This window comes from Staurois parvus, unplaced genomic scaffold (assembly GCF_062004578.1).
Source record: "Staurois parvus isolate SC_StPar_1 unplaced genomic scaffold, SC_StPar_1.0 ptg000191l, whole genome shotgun sequence".
In the NCBI taxonomy this organism is placed as follows: Eukaryota; Metazoa; Chordata; class Amphibia; order Anura; family Ranidae; genus Staurois; species Staurois parvus.
This window is the reverse complement of record NW_028317987.1, coordinates 2565441-2583664: the sequence shown is the minus strand read 5'-3', so window position 1 is coordinate 2583664 and position 18224 is coordinate 2565441. Positions and strand designations below refer to the sequence as shown.

Genomic DNA, 18224 nt, shown 5'->3' with positions numbered 1-18224 from the left:
TTCATTCACAAAACTGAAGCCCAGGAAACACCCTTTACTAAGCTTCAGTGAATGACCACAGGAGTGATCAGTACCAATCACTCACTGTGTTCATTCAGGAAGGGCTGGTAAACATGACATGCGAATCCTCCCACTCTCCACCCTGAACACCACACTGATCTCCAACCCTAGCAGCAGCCAGTGTGGGGGGCAGGAGGGGAAGTCAGACAGCAGCACTGCACAGAGGGGGGTGGGGCATCGGTAGGAGGTCCCAGCACAGGGAGGGAGTTTTAGTGATGGAGAAGTATTTGGACATTTTGATCTCCTTGTGGCTCCCCTGCAGCAGCTGAAGCCAGTGGGAGGGGGGGAGAAGAAACCAGATGCAGGGGAGCCACAGATGGATCGGTGATGGGGGGATCAGTGCTGTGGGGGGATGGGTGCTGTGGAGGGATCAGTGCTGTGGGGGGAGGGGGATGGGTGCTGTGGGGGGGATCAGTGCTGTGGGGGGATCAGCGCTGTGGGGAGATCAGTGCTGTGGGGGGGATCAGTGCTGTGGGGGGATGGGTGCTGTGGGGGGATCAGTGCTGTAGGAGGATGTTAGAGCTGCGGGGAGCCATCTTACAGGACAGGCAGAGGAGCTGTGGAGTGGAGGGAAGCTCAGCAGACCAGGCACTCATAGCAGAAGGGGGAAGCCATGACAGTATGTTGTAGTCACCTGACCAGCTGGAAGCAGTTCTGTAGGTCAGTAGGACATCAGTACATCCATGGCAGGGAAAGGGTTCAAGTGCCACCTAGGGGCCATTGTTCAGTAACAACGTTTTTCATCATCTCAATGGCACACCCCATCTTAGGGCTGGACATGTTGGGTATCTATTGACTCGGCACAACCTCATCTTTTATATTTTACAAACAATTGGTAAAATAATGTATTTGTGATCTCAAACATTACATTTAGTGTATTTTGTACTGATGGAGATAATATCATGTGACATAAATAATCAGAACTCTCACCATTGTATTCTCCAGGGCCTCTGATGTCACAGAATAGATGTTTGGGGGTTTATCTCATCTTCAGGACCAAAATCTGCGTTTTCCCATGTGTGCAAAATGATGCAGAAACAGCTCTGGCAGTGAGAGGGTTAATGTGGGCTAGATGGGATCCCTCTGCTGGGGTCACACTGTACACATTAGAGCTCCCCCTAGCTGCAGCCTAGTAATAACATTGCTGGGAGGTCTATTCACTGCTACATACTTCCCACCTTTATAGAAACATATTCTGCAGCACAGTGGCTCAGTGGTTAGCACTTCCTCCTAGCAGCTCTAATGTCATTGATTTGAATCCCAACCACTTCCCTACCTGCCTGGAGTTTGCATGTTCTCCTTGTGCCTGCGTGGGTTTCCTCCGGGTAATCCGGTTTCCTCCCAAACTCCAAAGACATGCTGGAAGGTATTTGGCTCCTGTCTATATTGGCCCCTAGTATGTGTATGTATGAATGTTAGGGACCTTAGATTGTAGGCTCCTCGGGGGCGGGGACTGATGGGTAATATGTAAATTGATGGCTCTATATAAGTATCTGTAATCATCTAGGAGTCTGTTCATAAAACAATTGCACAGCAATACACCCGGTGAATGTGCCTGTCATTCCCTCTGTGTGAATGGGATGGGGGGAGTAGAGGGAGTAGGCTCTGTGCTGGGCGGGGTGAATGGTTTCCATGGATATAAAATGGAGAATACCACATTTGGCAATAAGATGGTTCTAATTTCTATGATACTTAGCGCCATCTAAAGGCCAGAAAAGTATGGCATTTATTTATTGACTTTGTACATCATCCTTGCCCCTAGGTGGGTGCTGCACCCATCCCCCGCCGGCTCCAAGTGTGAGAACTCAGCGATCACGTGATTGCTGACCATGAGTTCTCACAGCCGTTCTGAGCAGAGAGTGATGACTGTCAGTCACCGCTCTCTGCCCTGCCCCCCCCCCCCCCACACTCACTGGGCTGTGGAGGGGGAGGGTGCGGCTGGTCCAGACTCTGATGTCGGGATCTTTCCCCAGCCTGGACCGGCTGAGTGACGTCAGCTGACAGCGGGCTTCACCTGAAAATGGGTCACAGGAGATCAGAATGAACTGCACTCCTCTGATCCACAGGAGAAGTACAGACAAAAGAGCTTTGCCTGAACTTCTCCTTCAAAGAATATGTTCCTCCAACATGTCCTATTCCTGATCTGTGCCGGCTGTCCCATGTCCTGGTATGAAGACATCTCCTCTTCTCTCTGTATTGCTTCCTTTGTGTGAGATCCCCAGTGATCCTGCCAGTCCCTCTGATTTCCTATTAAAACTGACCACACTAGGCATGAGAGCTCAGTGTGGTCAGTTTTGTAGCTGTGCTGGGAGCTCAGTCTGCTCTCCTCCAATCATCAGACTTGTCCTGACATCCCCCCTCCCTGCACAGCCATTCACTGGGAAGACCAGTGAACTGAAGACAAGTGATCACATGAATAGTAGTAAGGAGAATGTCACTTCCTGATATCATTGCTTACTACTAGTGAAATCTGTGAATAATCACCGAGGTCACATGGTACAGGGCTATTCCCAACAGACTTGTACCATGTGACAAGCTGAGACCAATCACAGCTCTCACAGTATTTGGCTGCAGGAATGCAGCCAGAGAGGAGAAATTATTGCTTTTACAGTCTTTATGGGTGTAAAAAAAATGGAAAAATTGCAATTTTTGGTTATAAACTACTTTGGGTTTTTTTTTTACTAAAAGATATCTGAATACATTTTGGCCAAAATTTATGAAGAAATATTATTTATTTGAAAAATTTTATAAGAAAAACACTTTTTTTCAAAATTTTTGGATTTTCATTTATATAGCAAAAAAAAATAAAAATTCCAGCGGTGAATAAATACCACCAAAATAAAGTTTTATGGGTCTCAGAGTGCGGGAGTGTGACCTCAGAGTGCGGGAGTGTGACCTCAGAGTGCGGGAGTGTGACCTCAGAGTGCAGGGAGTGTGACCTCAGAGTGCAGGAGTGTGACCTAAGGGTGAGGGAGTGTGACCTCAGGGATTAGTATGGAGCCTTGTCTGATGAAGGAAACAAAGGGCTCTATTTATAGAACATTCATTGGACCAATGAGACAATCATTCCTCCAGCTGTGACAACATCCTGCCCTATGTTAAGTAACACAGTGATTTCCTATGATCGCCGGCTCCATCTAGTGGCCACAATGAGGTGATTTTTCTGAAATCTCTCCATCAGTAAAACTAGCCCAATATGATATTATGGTCACTAGATGGAGCCAATGATCATAAGAAATAAAATACGGCCAAAACTCCTCCCAGCTCCTCCCATTCAGCATTGTTCTCCATAGACCTCCAAGTGTTTGTGAAATCTCCCACCACAAAATGTACTCAGCCAATCACAGGGCAGGACTCCATTTTTATTCTTCTCCTGCCATCAATGGCCGACCCGGTCCCACACTTCATCCATGTCTTTGGGGGCCTCTCATCTCCTTATCAACTGTTTCTTCCATGATGAAGATCAGCCATGGAGTATATCTGAGGTGTATATCAGGGTGTGCTTCTTCCCCACATGAGAGCTGGGATGTCCAGCAACATTCATCTAGAAGACATTTCCCGCACTCAAGGCACTAATATACCTCCAGGGTTGTGTGGGACCCCTGATGTACAGGAAGACAGGACTTCAGTGAGGAACATTTCCCACACTCAGGACAGGAAAGTGGCTTCTCCCCTGTGTGAGATCTTTGATGTCTTTAAAGATGGGACTTCTGTGAAAAACATTTTCCACACAGGACAGGAATGCATCTTTTCCCTATGTGAGACCATTGATGCATGAAAAAGATCTGCTTGTTTTACAAGACATTTCCCACACTCAGCACAGAGAAGTGACTTCTTCCCCTCTGTGCAATCTCTGATGTCTGTTAAGACTGGACTTTTGTGTAAAACATTTCCCGCAGTCAGGACAGGAAAATGGTTTCTCCCCCGTGTGAGATCTCTGATGCTTGTAAAGTTTGGAATTCTCTGAAAAACATTTCCCGCACTCAGGACATGAATATGGCTTCTCCCCCGTATGAAATCTCTGATGTGTGGAAAGATGGGACTTCACTAAAAAGCATTTCCCGCACTCAGAACAGGAATATGGCTTTTCACCCATGTGAGATCTCTGATGTGTGTAAAGATTGGACTTATCTGAAAAACATTTCCTGCACTCAGGACAGGCATAAGGCTTCGCCCCTGTGTGAGATCTCTGATGTTTGACAAGTTTTGATTTTTCTACAAAACATTTCCCACACTCAGAACAGGAATACGTTTTTTCTCCCGTGTGAGATCTCTGATGTGTATGAAGAATGGACTTCTCTGAAAAGCATTTCCTGCACTCAGGACAGGAATACGGCTTCTCCCCCGTGTGAGACCTCTGATGTCTGACAAGTTTTGATTTTGCTACAAAACATTTCCCACACTCAGAACAGGAATACGGCTTTTCCCCCGTGTGAGATCTCTGATGTGTGTAAAGATTGGACTTAACTGAAAAACATTTCCCGCACTCAGGACAAGCATAAGGCTTCTCCTCTGTGTGAGATCTCTGATGTGTGTGAAGACTAGACTTGTCTGAAAAACATTTTCCACACTCTAGACATGAATATGGCTTCTCCCCTGTGTGAGATCTCTGATGTTTATGAAGATGGAACTTCTGTGAAAAGCATTTCCCGCACTCAGGACAGGAATACGGCTTCTCCCCCATATGAGACCTCTGATGTCTGACAAGTTTTGATTTTTCTACAAAACATTTCCCGCACTCAGAACAGGAATACGGCTTCTCCCCTGTGTGAGATCTTTTATGCACATTAAGTTTGGATTTAGAACAGAAACCCTTCCCGCACTCAGTACAGGAGAAGCTCTTCCCTGTTGGAAGGCCGGCCCGGTCCCGCACAGTCTGAGGTTCCTCAGGATACGAGGAATCCGATGGTCCATCTACACTGGGTGGTGCCGGATGGACATTGGAGGGAGCCGGGTTTTCTCCTGGACTATACTGTGTGATGTCCTCATCTTCTACTTTCCAGTCTGGAGACAAAGTGAGACAATCCTCGGAGGTTTTCCTCATCTCCCGGCCATGGACTAAAATACAAAAACAAAGAGGATTACTAGACAGGAGCTGATTGGTTCCCCCAAACCAGGACTCTACCCACATCAGGCAGCTTGGTCTCTGAGGAGCTTACAATTCCACCCTCAAGGGAACTAGGAAATGGCTCCTCTGATCTCCTACCAGGTCATTTCTTTATTCATGGACCTTAGTCAGAGAGTGAGGAAACAACCAGAACTGTCTTTTATAGGAGGGACAGTGATGAGGGGATTATAGGACGAGGGTCCCCACCCCCTCTATCACTCATCGTCATCTTCCCAACACAAGAAGTACATAGTGTGGGGGTCAGCAGTATGTAATATACAATATAAATGTTATAGTATAAGGGTCAGGACTCATAATATTGGTATTCAGTAAGAAGATGAAATGTTTACTGTAGACAAGTTGCAGAGATCCCACACCGCTGCCTCCCATCTCCTGAGACTGCACTCAGTGACTTGGGTCTGAGACACTACAGACATATCCCTCCACCCGGCACAGCCAGGAAATAAAGCAAAGAACCCTGGGAGAATTGATCTGTCAGAGATCTTACTAGACCCGGGCATGGGGATAAAGATACAAGACTCACACCCCAGGTGCCTAGGTCTAGTAATGCCTATGGTGAAAATGAAAATTTTGCTGCCAGCTGAACCCCAGAACCTCCATAAATCCAGTCTAGATACATAAATTGTGTCTGCAGCACAGAGAAGGAAGATTATCCGAGAGAAATCCAGGAATACAGGACGGGGAACACAGCTCAGGAAAGTGACCAGGGGATTACAGGCTGATATCACCCAGTCCCCGCCCTACTCTGGACCAATCAGTGAGCAGTATGGGTGGAGGAATGGATTTAGTGTTCATGACCCACCTGTGCTGATCTCTGTAGGAGTGTCCTCCTCTATAAATGTCCCCGTTATTCCATCCTCCTCCATAGACTGCTGATCATCCCTCACATACGCCTCTTCTTCTTCTGCTTTCACCTCAAATTCTATATCGATTGGATCTCCACTCTAAATCAAGGAAATGAGAGAAAATATCATCTGTAAAATATAAACTCACATAAAATATCCACACATCATCTTTATAAGTTCATGTTCTAGATTCTCCATCCCACCAACCTTGTAATAGTGAGGGATGGTGTGACCTTCCTGTGTGGAATCCCGGGAATACAGAGGACGGGGACATCTCTCTGGTGGGTTCCTGTAGCTGGATGACTCCACCATGGTGTCCTGGTACAGATCTTTTTGTTCTTTTAGAAGCTCTGACTCCTCCATCCCCCCATCCTCATCCTCCTCCTCTTTTATCTCTTCTTTAACCTCAACTTTAGGATCTCTCAGGTTTCCACTCTGAATATATAATAAAAATGACATCAATGGTAACAATGCAGATAATGTACAGATCCTAATGATACTATCAGTGATTGTTCCTCATCTACCTGATGATGGTGAGGGATGGTGTGACCTTCCTGTGTGGAATCCCGGGAATACAGAGGACGGGGACATCTCTCTGGTGGGTTCCCATGACTGGATCCATCTGTAGGAAACACACACACTGACTGAATCCATTGTTTCTATGTGTTTATCAGATGATGGGGGATCTAGGTGGATCCTCCGTACTGCTCTCTCCTTTACAATAAAGTCTCCTCTTACCCGGTGATGTGAGGGGGGGCTGATTGTCCATCATGACGTCCTTGTAGAGATCCTTGTGTCCTTCTAAATACTCCCACTCCTCCATGGAGAAATAGACAGTGACACCCTGACACCTTATAGGAACCTGACACACACAATGATACAGTCACCATCCAGACACATCCCTTGTCTGTTACTGGAGAATGTCCCAGAATTCCCGGCACCGCTCACCTCTCCTGCCAGCAGCTCCATCATCTTCTTGGTGACTTCTAGAATCTTCTGCATGTTGTGTCTCTCAGGGTTTAGGGAGTCACATGGAGGCACTGTGATGGTCATATGATCACCTGACTTCTGAAGAGGAAATCTCTGTATTGAGAAACCAATAGGAATATCATGTTAGAATCCCAGAATCCTCCTCACCTCTCCGGTCAGGTCTGTGTTTTATTAATAGAGATAAGAGTGATGTCATGTGACCTCCCAGAATCCTCCTCACCTCTCTGGTCAGGTCTGTGTTTTATTAATAGAGATGAGAGTGATGTCATGTGACCTCCCAGAATCCTCCTCACCTCTCCGGTCAGCAGGTAGATGATCTCCAGGGTGAGGTTTAGTATCCTCTCAGTCATGTGACTCCGGTCCTCCTCCATCCTCATTGGTGGGGTCATGTGGTTTTCTCTGTAGATGGATAGCGGTGAATTATCTGGACTGTATTGGTTGTATAATATTAGGGGGGGGATATAAGGGGGTAATAGACGGGCTGCTCTCAGTGGGAGATGGAACATGTAGATGAGGTTACTTAGTGTTTGTTGTGTTTCCTGCAGGTCTGTAATATCAGGAAATTCCTTGTTTTCTTGTCCTTTGACTGGAGACAGATATGTGTATATGAAGCTCCAACAGGATAAATACAGAGTCAGAAGCTGCAGACATCACAGGGGGTCCCTATACCCGGTGGGGGGTCTGAGAGCAGCCATGATGTCAGTACATTGGAGCTGGTGATAGTGAGAGGTATTGAGGAGCCAAATGTACCCGGTTCAGTCTAGTTTGTAAATAGAGCGGCCTGGGATACATGGTAATAGGGAACTTCCACAACAAAAACAAGACTGTGTGGGGTCCTCCTTACAAATACATAGCAGACCCTTATCCTGGATGGGAGTCTGGTATAGATATAAATGGGGGAAGCCCACACAATAAAGAAGGCTGGGGGTCCTCCCCAGATCACGCACCCCTCCCCTAAACCAAGCCAGGACATGTGCCCTCAATATGGGGAGCGTATCTTGCACCTCTTCCCCACAACCCTGACCCAGGGAGGTCTCCTGGTGGGGGACATATTGGAATCTGGAATCCCCCCATCAAATAAGAGGGCCCTCAGCTACCTCCCCCACATGAATGTGTAAGGGTGCGTATACCCCGGGGTGATCATTCAGAAAGAAATAATGTAAATAGTAAATAAAGACGTCACCCACATCACATGACTAGTCCTTTATTAATAAACAAAGATTCCCCCAAAGTAATCCCTCGTCACTCATCCAACAATGCAGATCTACATCATTAATAATGAACGATGCCCAATGAGAAAACACATGATCCATTTCCAGCAACTACTCACAATGAATGACAACTCACAGTGACTATGGAGGAAGAGGACGGACGTGACTATGGAGGATGAGGACGGACGTGACTATGGAGGATGAGGACGGACGTGACTATGGAGGATGAGGACGGACATGACTATGGAGGACGAGGACGGACATGACTATGGAGGAAGAGGACAGACTTGATTATAGAGGACGAGAACGGACATGACTATGGAGGACAAGGACGGACATGACTATGAAGGAAGAGGACAGACATGACTATGGAGGAAGAGGACGGACATGACTATGGAGGAAGAGGACGGACATGACTATGGAGGAAGAGGACGGACATGACTATGGAGGAAGAGGACAGACTTGATTATGGAGGACGAGAACCGACAGGACTTTGGAGGACGGACAGGACTATGGAGGACGGACATGACTATGGAGAAAGAAGACGGACATGACGGGGGTTAGTGGGTGTAAATAGAAAATCACATCTTATTACCTCATCTGCTTCCACTTCCACCAATGTCTCCTCTCTGCTTCATACCACATGGAACTTCCTGTCTGTACTGATATTGCTTCCTGTCAATTATTAACATCACTTCCTGTCTGTACCTGACATCACTTCCTGTCTGTACCTGACATCACTTCCTGTCTGTACTAATATTGCTTCCTGTCAATTCTTAACATCACTTCCTGTCTGTACCTGACATCTCTTCCTGTCTTCCATAGAGTCTTCCTGTTTGTGTATAAGTGAGAACATCACCTTGTGGAGCTCAGAGGAACTGCAGCCCAGAGAAATGTCTCCCTGAACATGGTCTTGTTCTATGAGATCAGCTTTTTGAATGTTTTCTTGTAACATTTGCCCATTAATTATCCTTTGTGGGGAAGTTACAGACCTGGGTTATCCAATCTAATCCTTATGATGGCAATCAGCCTATAAAATCCTCCATAACTCAGCAGCAATGTCCCGAGGATTACATCTTTCTTAAGAATAACAAATAACTATTCATATTATTGTCTCTGCCTGGGGCCATAGTTGGACCTGGAGGAGACTTGTCACATGAAGGATTCTCATCAGCTGCACTCTGTAATTAGCTCCCTCTTAATATTTCATTCTGTTGATGATGAAATACCTCCATACACATGATCTCCTCCTGAAAAACAAAACTCCCAAAATATGTGTCACCCATATGGGCTCGCTCACATAGAGTAGGGTTGGGGCCACTCTATCCTTGTGAACGAGCCCATTGGGGTGAAACAGAATAAAATATGAAGAATGGGCTGATTACGGAGTGAGACTCTTCATCTTCTTGTAGACGGTATAGTCACAGATGAGAACACAGGAGGCCAAGTCCATATCTCATGCTTCCTAATTTATAGAGATAAGTATGGGGGCTCTAACCCTGTCCAATCACCTCTGGGGGGTGTTCCCTCCTCAGTCCTGGGGTTGGTTCTGTCTTCTGAAGGTGCCATGGGCTACATGGACTCACCGTTTCTGGTGTCTGGGTTGGTGATGTGATTTCCAACACCATTGTTTCAGTCTGATCACAACATATTCATTCACAGCATGGCTGTCATGAGCAGACCCCATAGAACCATGTTGGGGGCCCCTCTGGGATTCTGTACTCCTGACACATACCATTTTATATAAGAAGGACAATCCTTTTCAGCCAGTGGGGAGCCCAATGTGCACAAATCTCTTCTCCCCACTGGGGTCGTAGTCAGCACATGAAAATATTTCCTTTGAGGCTCAGTGAGGTGACAGACCAATCATCTGTATCTATGTCTACAGGGATGTCAGATCATTATTGCCATCTAGGTGTTCATTCCTCCAATCTTCACACCCCAGAGCCGACTATTCAGATTTTTATATTGTGACCATTTGTCTTCTACTGACCACTAAATGAAGAGAACACTGTATCTGTAATACTGAACATTGAATTCCAGGAATATCTGTCATATCATGCCACCTTTACAGGGTATGTTACATCCCAACCATTGCTGGTGTCCTCCATGTCTATGGTCACCTTACAGAGACTATCTGAGATATGTTCCTGAAGGTCCTGCCAACATTCCATACCAGACCCTTATCTGAGCATGCTGGCCAGGCCAGGAAAGGGGTGGTTTGTAATTCCTCCCTCTTAGACCATACCAGGTGGCATGCCCTCATCATGGGGGGGAACTTGCCAGGGGGGACAAGGTCAAGGGTCTCTTCCTATTACATATATATTTATTTACAAAAAAAATTAAATTGTAAAGAAAAAAATGTATAAAAAAAGTCCTATGCTGTACATCAATGTCAATCATGAAGTCCAATGCCCTCCAAAAGAAAAATTCTGATCTAATATGAAGATCAGGAGCAATTTCTCAACTGGGACTCCTTGTATAACAGTATTCCTTGTATGACGTGACAAAAACTGCAATTCAATTTTACTGCAAAATCAAAGGGGCTAAAATCCCTCCCCTGAGCAGTCATATATTTCTGTCCCCCTTGGTGGGAGTGGAGGTGACCCCTCTATAAGGATCTACAGTCCATACACACCCAGCACAAGGCCGGGGTCACACTACCAGACGCTTCTCGGGGCTGCAGTTCCTCTGAGCTCCACAAGGTGGGGATCTCACTTCTACCCAGACAGGAAGTCTCTATTGAAGACAGGAAGTGATGTCAGGTACAGGCAGGAAGTAGAGAGGAGATGTTGGTGGAAGTAACAGCAGAAGAGGTAATAAGATGTTGTTCTCATTTATACCCAGTAACCCCCCATCATGTCCGTCCTCTCCCTCCATAGTCATGTATGTCCTCTTCCACCATAGTCATGTCTGTCCTCTTCCTCCATAGTCATGTCTGTCCTCTTCCACCATAGTCTAGTCCATCCTCTCCCTCCATATTCATGTCCGTCCTCTTCCTCCATAGTCATGTCTGTCCTCTTCCACCATAGTCATGTCTGTCCTCTTCCTCCATAGTCATGTCTGTCCTCTTCCACCATAGTCTAGTCCGTCCTCTTCCTCCATAGTCATGTCTATCCTCTTCCTCCATAGTCACTGTGACATCTTTTATCTCCAGCAGATGATGATACACACATATATAATGTGGGAACCCAGATTAACCCCTTCAGGGGGAGGAGTTGATGATAATATATTTGCTCCCAAAGCTGGCCTACATGGTTCAGTTTTATCGTTCAGCCAGCGGGATGACCATAAACCTGAAGTGATTCCCCCATCCACACATTGGATTGGCACCAGCACGCCGCCAAATCCATCCCCACCATTAGGGGCTCTGGAGACAATTGTCTGCTATTTACACTCCGTTCCTCCGCACGTCACCTGATCACATGACAGCTTACTTCCACAGATTCCGGACAGATTTCTGGATGGTAAAGGTCAAAGGTCACTCTTCAGTTTAGCAGAGGTAGGACACACCCAGGAACAATGATTTGGTTTATACAGGAGCCTCATATAGAGGACCCCTCAAATCTCCCCATCCAAATGTCCATCCTACCAGAGTCTATATGTCCTATGACATCACACTGACCTCACAGCTCCTCCCCCAATGTCCCTCCATCCAGAGTCAGAGAATCCTATGACATCACACTGACCTCACAGCTCCTCCCCCCAATGTCCCTCCATTTGGCTCCTTTCTTTTTATTCTATGGTATTAGGATGTGGGGTCCCTTGGCATCCTCATAAGCAAAACAGAACTGTTGGTCCTGCGTTGTGTGTAATGACGTCAGAATTCCTTATACCCTGCGTAGTGTGGGGGTCCTGTGGGGGGAAATTACACCTCAGCCTGAAGTGGGGCTTTAATAAAATGGAGACCTGAATGGAGAGGTGAGGAGGATTCTGGGAATATCATTTGATGTGACTCTTTGTGTTCAGATGTAGAGTTTTCCTCCTGTGAAGTCTGGAGATCATATGACATCACATTGCCTCCACCTCCCTCCCTGATAGAAGAGAGAAAGAAGAAGAAGATTCTAGAAGTCACCAGAGAGATCACTGAGCTGCTGACAGGAGAGGTGAGCGGTGCCGGGAATTCTGGGACATTCTCCAGTAACAGACAAGGGATGTGTCTGGATGGTGACTGTATCATTGTGTGTGTCAGGTTCCTATAAGGTGTCAGGGTGTCACTGTCTATTTCTCCATGGAGGAGTGGGAGTATTTAGAAGGACACAAGGATCTCTACAAGGACGTCATGATGGACAATCAGCCGCCCCTCACATCACCGGGTAAGAGGAGACTTTATTGTAAAGGAGAGAGCAGTACGGAGGATCCACCTAGATCCCCCATCATCTGATAAACACATAGAAACAATGGATTCAGTCAGTGTGTGTGTTTCCTACAGATGGATCCAGTCATGGGAACCCACCAGAGAGATGTCCCCGTCCTCTGTATTCCCGGGATTCCACACAGGAAGGTCACACCATCCCTCACCATCATCAGGTAGATGATGACAATTATTGGTAGTTGTGATTTATACACAGCATGTTTGTTACAATGAATGTTTTATTATATCTTTCAGAGTGGAATCCTCGGGGATGATAATATTGATGTTAAAGAAGAGTATAAAGAGGAGGATGAGGAGTATGGAGTGATGGAGGAGTTTTCAGAAGGACACAAGGATATGATGGAGCCACCTAATACCAGGAACCCACCAGAGAGATGTCCCCGTCCTCTGTATTCCCGGGATTCCACACAGGAAGGTCACACCATCCCTCCCCATTACAAGGTTGGTGGGATGGAGAATCTAGAACATGGACTCATGGAGACAATGTGTGGAGTTTTTATGTGACCTTACATTTTACAGATGATATTTTCTCTCATTTCCTTGATTTAGAGTGGAGATCCAATCGATATAGAATTTGAGGTGAAAGCAGAAGAAGAAGAGGCGTATGTGAGGGATGATCAGCAGTCTATGGAGGAGGATGGAATAACGGGGACATTTATAGAGGAGGACACTCCTACAGAGATCAGCACAGGTGGGTCATGAACACTAAATCCATTCCTCCACCCATACTGCTCACTGATTGGTCCAGAGTAGGGCGGGGACTGGGTGATATCAGCCTGTAATCCCCTGGTCACTTTCCTGAGCTGTGTTCCCCGTCCTGTATTCCTGGATTTCTCTCGGATAATCTTCCTTCTCTGTGCTGCAGACACAATTTATGTATCTAGACTGGATTTATGGAGGTTCTGGGGTTCAGCTGGCAGCAAAATTTTCATTTTCACCATAGGCATTACTAGACCTAGGTGCCTGGGATGTGAGTCTTGTATCTTTATCCCCATGCCCGGGTCTAGTAAGATCTCTGACAGATCAATTCTCCCAGGGTTCTTTGCTTTATTTCCTGGCTGTGCCGGGTGGAGGGATATGTCTGTAGTGTCTCAGACCCAAGTCACTGAGTGCAGTCTCAGGAGATGGGAGGCAGCGGTGTGGGATCTCTGCAACTTGTCTACAGTAAACATTTCATCTTCTTACTGAATACCAATATTATGAGTCCTGATCCTTATACTATAACATTTATATTGTATATTACATACTGCTGACCCCCACACTATGTACTTCTTGTGTTGGGAAGATGGCGATGAGTGATAGAGGGGGTGGGGACCCTCGTCCTATAATCCCCTCATCACTGTCCCTCCTATAAAAGACAGTTCTGGTTGTTTCCTCACTCTCTGACTAAGGTCCATGAATAAAGAAATGACCTGGTAGGAGATCAGAGGAGCCATTTCCTAGTTCCCTTGAAGCTGGAATTGTAAGCTCCTCAGAGACCAAGCTGCCTGATGTGGGCGGAGTCCTGGTTTGGGGGAACCAATCAGCTCCTGTCTAGTAATCCTCTTTGTCTTTGTATTTTAGTCCATGGCCGGGAGATGAGGAAAACCTCCAAGGATTGTCTCACTTTGTCTCCAGACTGGAAAGTAGAAGATGAGGACATCACACAGTATAGTCCAGGAGAAAACCCGGCTCCCTCCAATGTCCATCCGGCACCACCCAGTGTAGATGGACCATCGGATTCCTCGTATCCTGAGGAACCTCAGATTGTGCGGGACCGGGCCGGCCTTCCAACAGGGAAGAGGCTCTCCTGTACTGAGTGCGGGAAGGGTTTCCATTATAAATCCCATCTAAATATTCATAAAAGATCTCACACGGGGGAAAAACCATATTCTTGTCCTGAGTGCGGGAAATGTTTTTCACATAAGGGCAATCTTAACACACATCAGAGATCTCACACAGGGGAGAAGCCGTATTCCTGTCCTGAGTGTGGGAAATGTTTTTCACATAAGTCACATCTTGACACACATTACAGATCTCACACGGGAGAGAAGTTGTATTCCTGTCCTGAGTGCGGGAAATGTTTTTCACATAAGCGCAACCTTGACACACATCAGAGATCTCACACCGGGAATAAGCCATATTCCTGCCCTGAGTGCGGGAAATGTTTTTCACAGAAGTCCAGTCTTTACAAACATCAGAGATCTCACACGGGGGAGAAACCGTATTCCTGTCCAGAGTGTGGGAAATGTTTTCCACATATTTCCGGCCTTTACAGACATCAAAGATTTCACACAGGGGAGAAGCCACATTCCTGTCCTGAGTGTGGGAAACGTTTCTCAGACAAGTCCCATCTTTACACACACCAGAGATCTCACACAGGAGAAAAGCCATATTCCTGTCCAGAGTGTGGGAAATGTTTCTCAGACATGTCCTATCTTTACACACATCAGAGATCTCACACCGGGGAGAAGCCATATTCCTGTCCTGAGTGCGGGAGATGTTTTTCACAGACGTCCAGTCTTTACAAACATCAGAGATCTCACACAGGGGAGAAGCCGTATTCTTGTCCTGAGTGTGGGAAACGTTTTGCACGTAAGTCCCATCTTTACACACATCAGAGTTTGCACACAGGGGAGAAGCCGTATTCCTGTCCTGAGTGTGGGAGATGTTTTTCATTGAAGTTCAGTCTTTCCAGGCATCAGAGATCTCACATGGGGGAGAAACCATATTCCTGTCCTGAGTGCGGGAAATGTTTTGCACAAAAAACAGATCTTGTCAAACATGAAAGGTCTCACACAGGCGAGAAGCCGTATTCCTGTCCTGAGTGTGGGAAATGTTTTTCAGAAACGTCCAGTCTTTACACACATCAGAGGTCTCACACAGGGGAGAAGCCGTATTCCTGTCCTGAGTGTGGGAAATTTTTTTCAGTTAAGTCCCATCTTTATAAACATCAGAGATCTCACACGGGGAAGAAGCCGTATTCCTGTCCTGAGTGTGGGAAATGTTTTTTAGACAAGTCCAATCTTAACAAGCATCAGAGATCTCACACGGGGGAGAAGCCGTATTCCTGTCCTGAGTGTGGGAAATGTTTTTCAGATAAGTCCAATCTTTCCACACATCAGAGATCCCACATGGGGGAGAAGCCGTATTCCTGTAATGAGTGCGGGAAATGTTTTTCACAGAAGTCCCATCTTTCCACACATCAGAGATCTCACACAGGGGAGAAACCATATTTGTGTCTTCTGTGCGGGAAATGTTTTTCACAGACATCCCATCTTTATAAACATCAGAGATCTCACATGGGGGAGAAGCCACTTTCCTGTCCTGAGTGAGGTAAATGTTCCTCACTGAAGTCCTATCTTTCCGTACATCAGGGGTCCCACACAACCCTTGAGGTGTATTAGTGCCTTGAGTGCGGGAAATGTCTTCTAGATGAATGTTGCTGGACATCCCAGCTCTCATGTAGGGAAGAAGCACACCCTGATATACACCTCAGATATACTCCATGGCTGATCTTCATCATGGAAGAAACAGTTCATAAGGAGATCAGAGGTCCCCAAAGACATGGATGAAGTGTGGGACCGGGTCGGCCATTGATGACAGGAGAATAAAAATGGAGTCCTGCCCTGTGATTCAGGCATCACCAGCAAGGCTCCCACTTTCCATTCATCACACATCTGCATCAGAGGCTGGTCATTAGCTCTGAGGAAAGGGATTCATCCCCGAAACGCGTCAGCCATTTGACCGCACTGACAGTGAGGACACCTTACCTGCCGTTGTGGCCGTCAATGCTTTTTAGATACATGCTTCATCTGGAAGTGTTTTTATCTTGTAGTCCTTACAATAAACCTTGGATAATGCGCTAGGTGTGTGCGCCTCCTGTTTTCTCTTTATCCTGCCCTGTGATTGGCTGAGTACATTTGTGGTGGGAGATTTCACAAACACTTGGAGGTCTATTATTGATACTTTGTGGACAAATGTTCCAAGCACTCATTAGGCCCACAGTTGTAGGTGAGGACAATACTTGCATGGTGGGGGATCACTGAAGAGGTGGGTGGTAATAAAATGTCCCAATTCTAGAAGAGTGACTGATGGTGTACACATGGAAGCAATGGAATTGTGTGTATACCGGGAATGAAGGAGTGATTGGTGAATGCACATATTGGGACTTTTCCGTGTCTTTCTCCATACATGTTTCTTGTATGTTTCCCGTGATACAAATGTCTGTGTATATGATTGGCACATGATGGTCTGTCTATGACAAACGTTTCATTGATCTGATCATTTCCATGGTGATTGTGGACACATTGTGATTGGTTGATGGGGGATGGAAAGCACAGAGAGCAGGAAGTAGAGCGCCATCCTTTCTACCTTTCTCTATTCCTAGTTCAGATTTGTAGCAGAAATCCCCAACATGTAGCAATACACGGACAATTGATATCAGACAATGAGGCAGAGGAAGGCCAATCATGAAGCTGGGGGTGGTGCAGCATAGACTGGAACAGGGTCCTCCAGGAGTGCAGCTCACACTGCGGGCAGAACTCCTCCTACTGGGACATTCAGGCTTCACACAACTACAGCTGCACTCCCGGGACTGCCACGCCTGGACTGTATATGGGGCGGGTGTGGAGGGATGAGGAGCAGGGATTGGCTAATGGAAAGTGGGAGCATCTCTGAGTTACTGATGGATATACAGTATATGGAGATCAAGGAGAGTTCATCTTCTGCCGGCTACAGATGGGGCCCTTCAACAGTTGGAGTATAGGGGATGATCATGACTGGGTCAAATCTGCAGAGAAGATGGAGCAATGGGATCTCATTGGAGGAAGTGGGGTAGAGGTGTCTGCTAGCAGTGTCCACGTGTGAGAAAGAGAGGAAGTGGGGGAGGGTAAAGGTGTCTGCTAGCGGTGTCCACGTGTGAGAAGTAGAGGGGAAGTGGGGGAGGGTAAAGGTGTCTGCTAGCGGTGTCCACATGTGAGAAGTAGAGGGGAAGTGGGGGAGGGTAGAGGTGTCTGCTAGCGGTGTCCACGTGTGAGAAGTAGAGCGGAAGTGGGGGAGGGTAAAGGTGTCTGCTAGCAGTGTCCACGTGTGAGAAGTAGAGCAGAAGTGGGGGAGGGTAAATATGCAGTGTCCTTATGTAAGGCACAGAGTGAAGGTTGGACAATCTCCCTCCCACCAATCATGACTGAAGATAAAACTGTGGTGCAGGAAAGGGGGGTGAACAGGTTCTGGAGCAGATAGGATGATGTGAAGAATGCACAGCGGGCGGCAGTGGAAACCACTGATTGTGGTCAGTATGGATGTCCCTGTGTCTCTGGCCGCTGGTGATGAATGTGGATCTAGGTACCTGCCACTGGAAGATGTGGTGTGACTGATCTGGTTGCTGCTTACGTAGGACGGTCACTGGAAGGTGCGGTGTCACTGAACTGCTGGCTGCTTACATAGGACAGTCACTGGAAGGCTGGATGTAGAACTCCCATGTCGCTGTTTCTCTCCACAGCAACTAGCAGAAGGGCAGCAAACAACTGAACACTCCAGAGCCCCCAGGACAAGACCCCGAGACCACCAATTACAGTAAGTTCATAAACTCTCCAAGGATCCCCTGTTGCTTTGGCTCTCAAGCCAGTTGTAGT

At 46.7% G+C, this 18224-nt stretch overlaps 2 protein-coding genes across 2 annotated transcripts in view; one reads left to right on the top strand and one right to left on the bottom strand.

Annotated features, from left to right (window-relative positions):
• LOC149461861 (uncharacterized) overlaps nucleotides 1-18224 on the bottom strand; it is a 102631-nt gene that overhangs the window by 71375 nt on the left and 13032 nt on the right. The window contains exon 2 of the mRNA XM_089677723.1: nucleotides 3882-4898. Within this exon, the coding sequence (XP_089533849.1) occupies nucleotides 3882-4898 (1017 nt within the window). The remainder of the gene's footprint in view (nucleotides 1-3881; nucleotides 4899-18224) is intronic.
• LOC149461862 (uncharacterized) lies at nucleotides 14129-16454 on the top strand. Its single transcript, XM_089677625.1, has one exon. The coding sequence runs from the start codon at nucleotides 14187-14189 to the stop codon at nucleotides 15921-15923; it is 1737 nt and encodes a 578-aa protein (XP_089533751.1). The 5' UTR covers nucleotides 14129-14186; the 3' UTR covers nucleotides 15924-16454.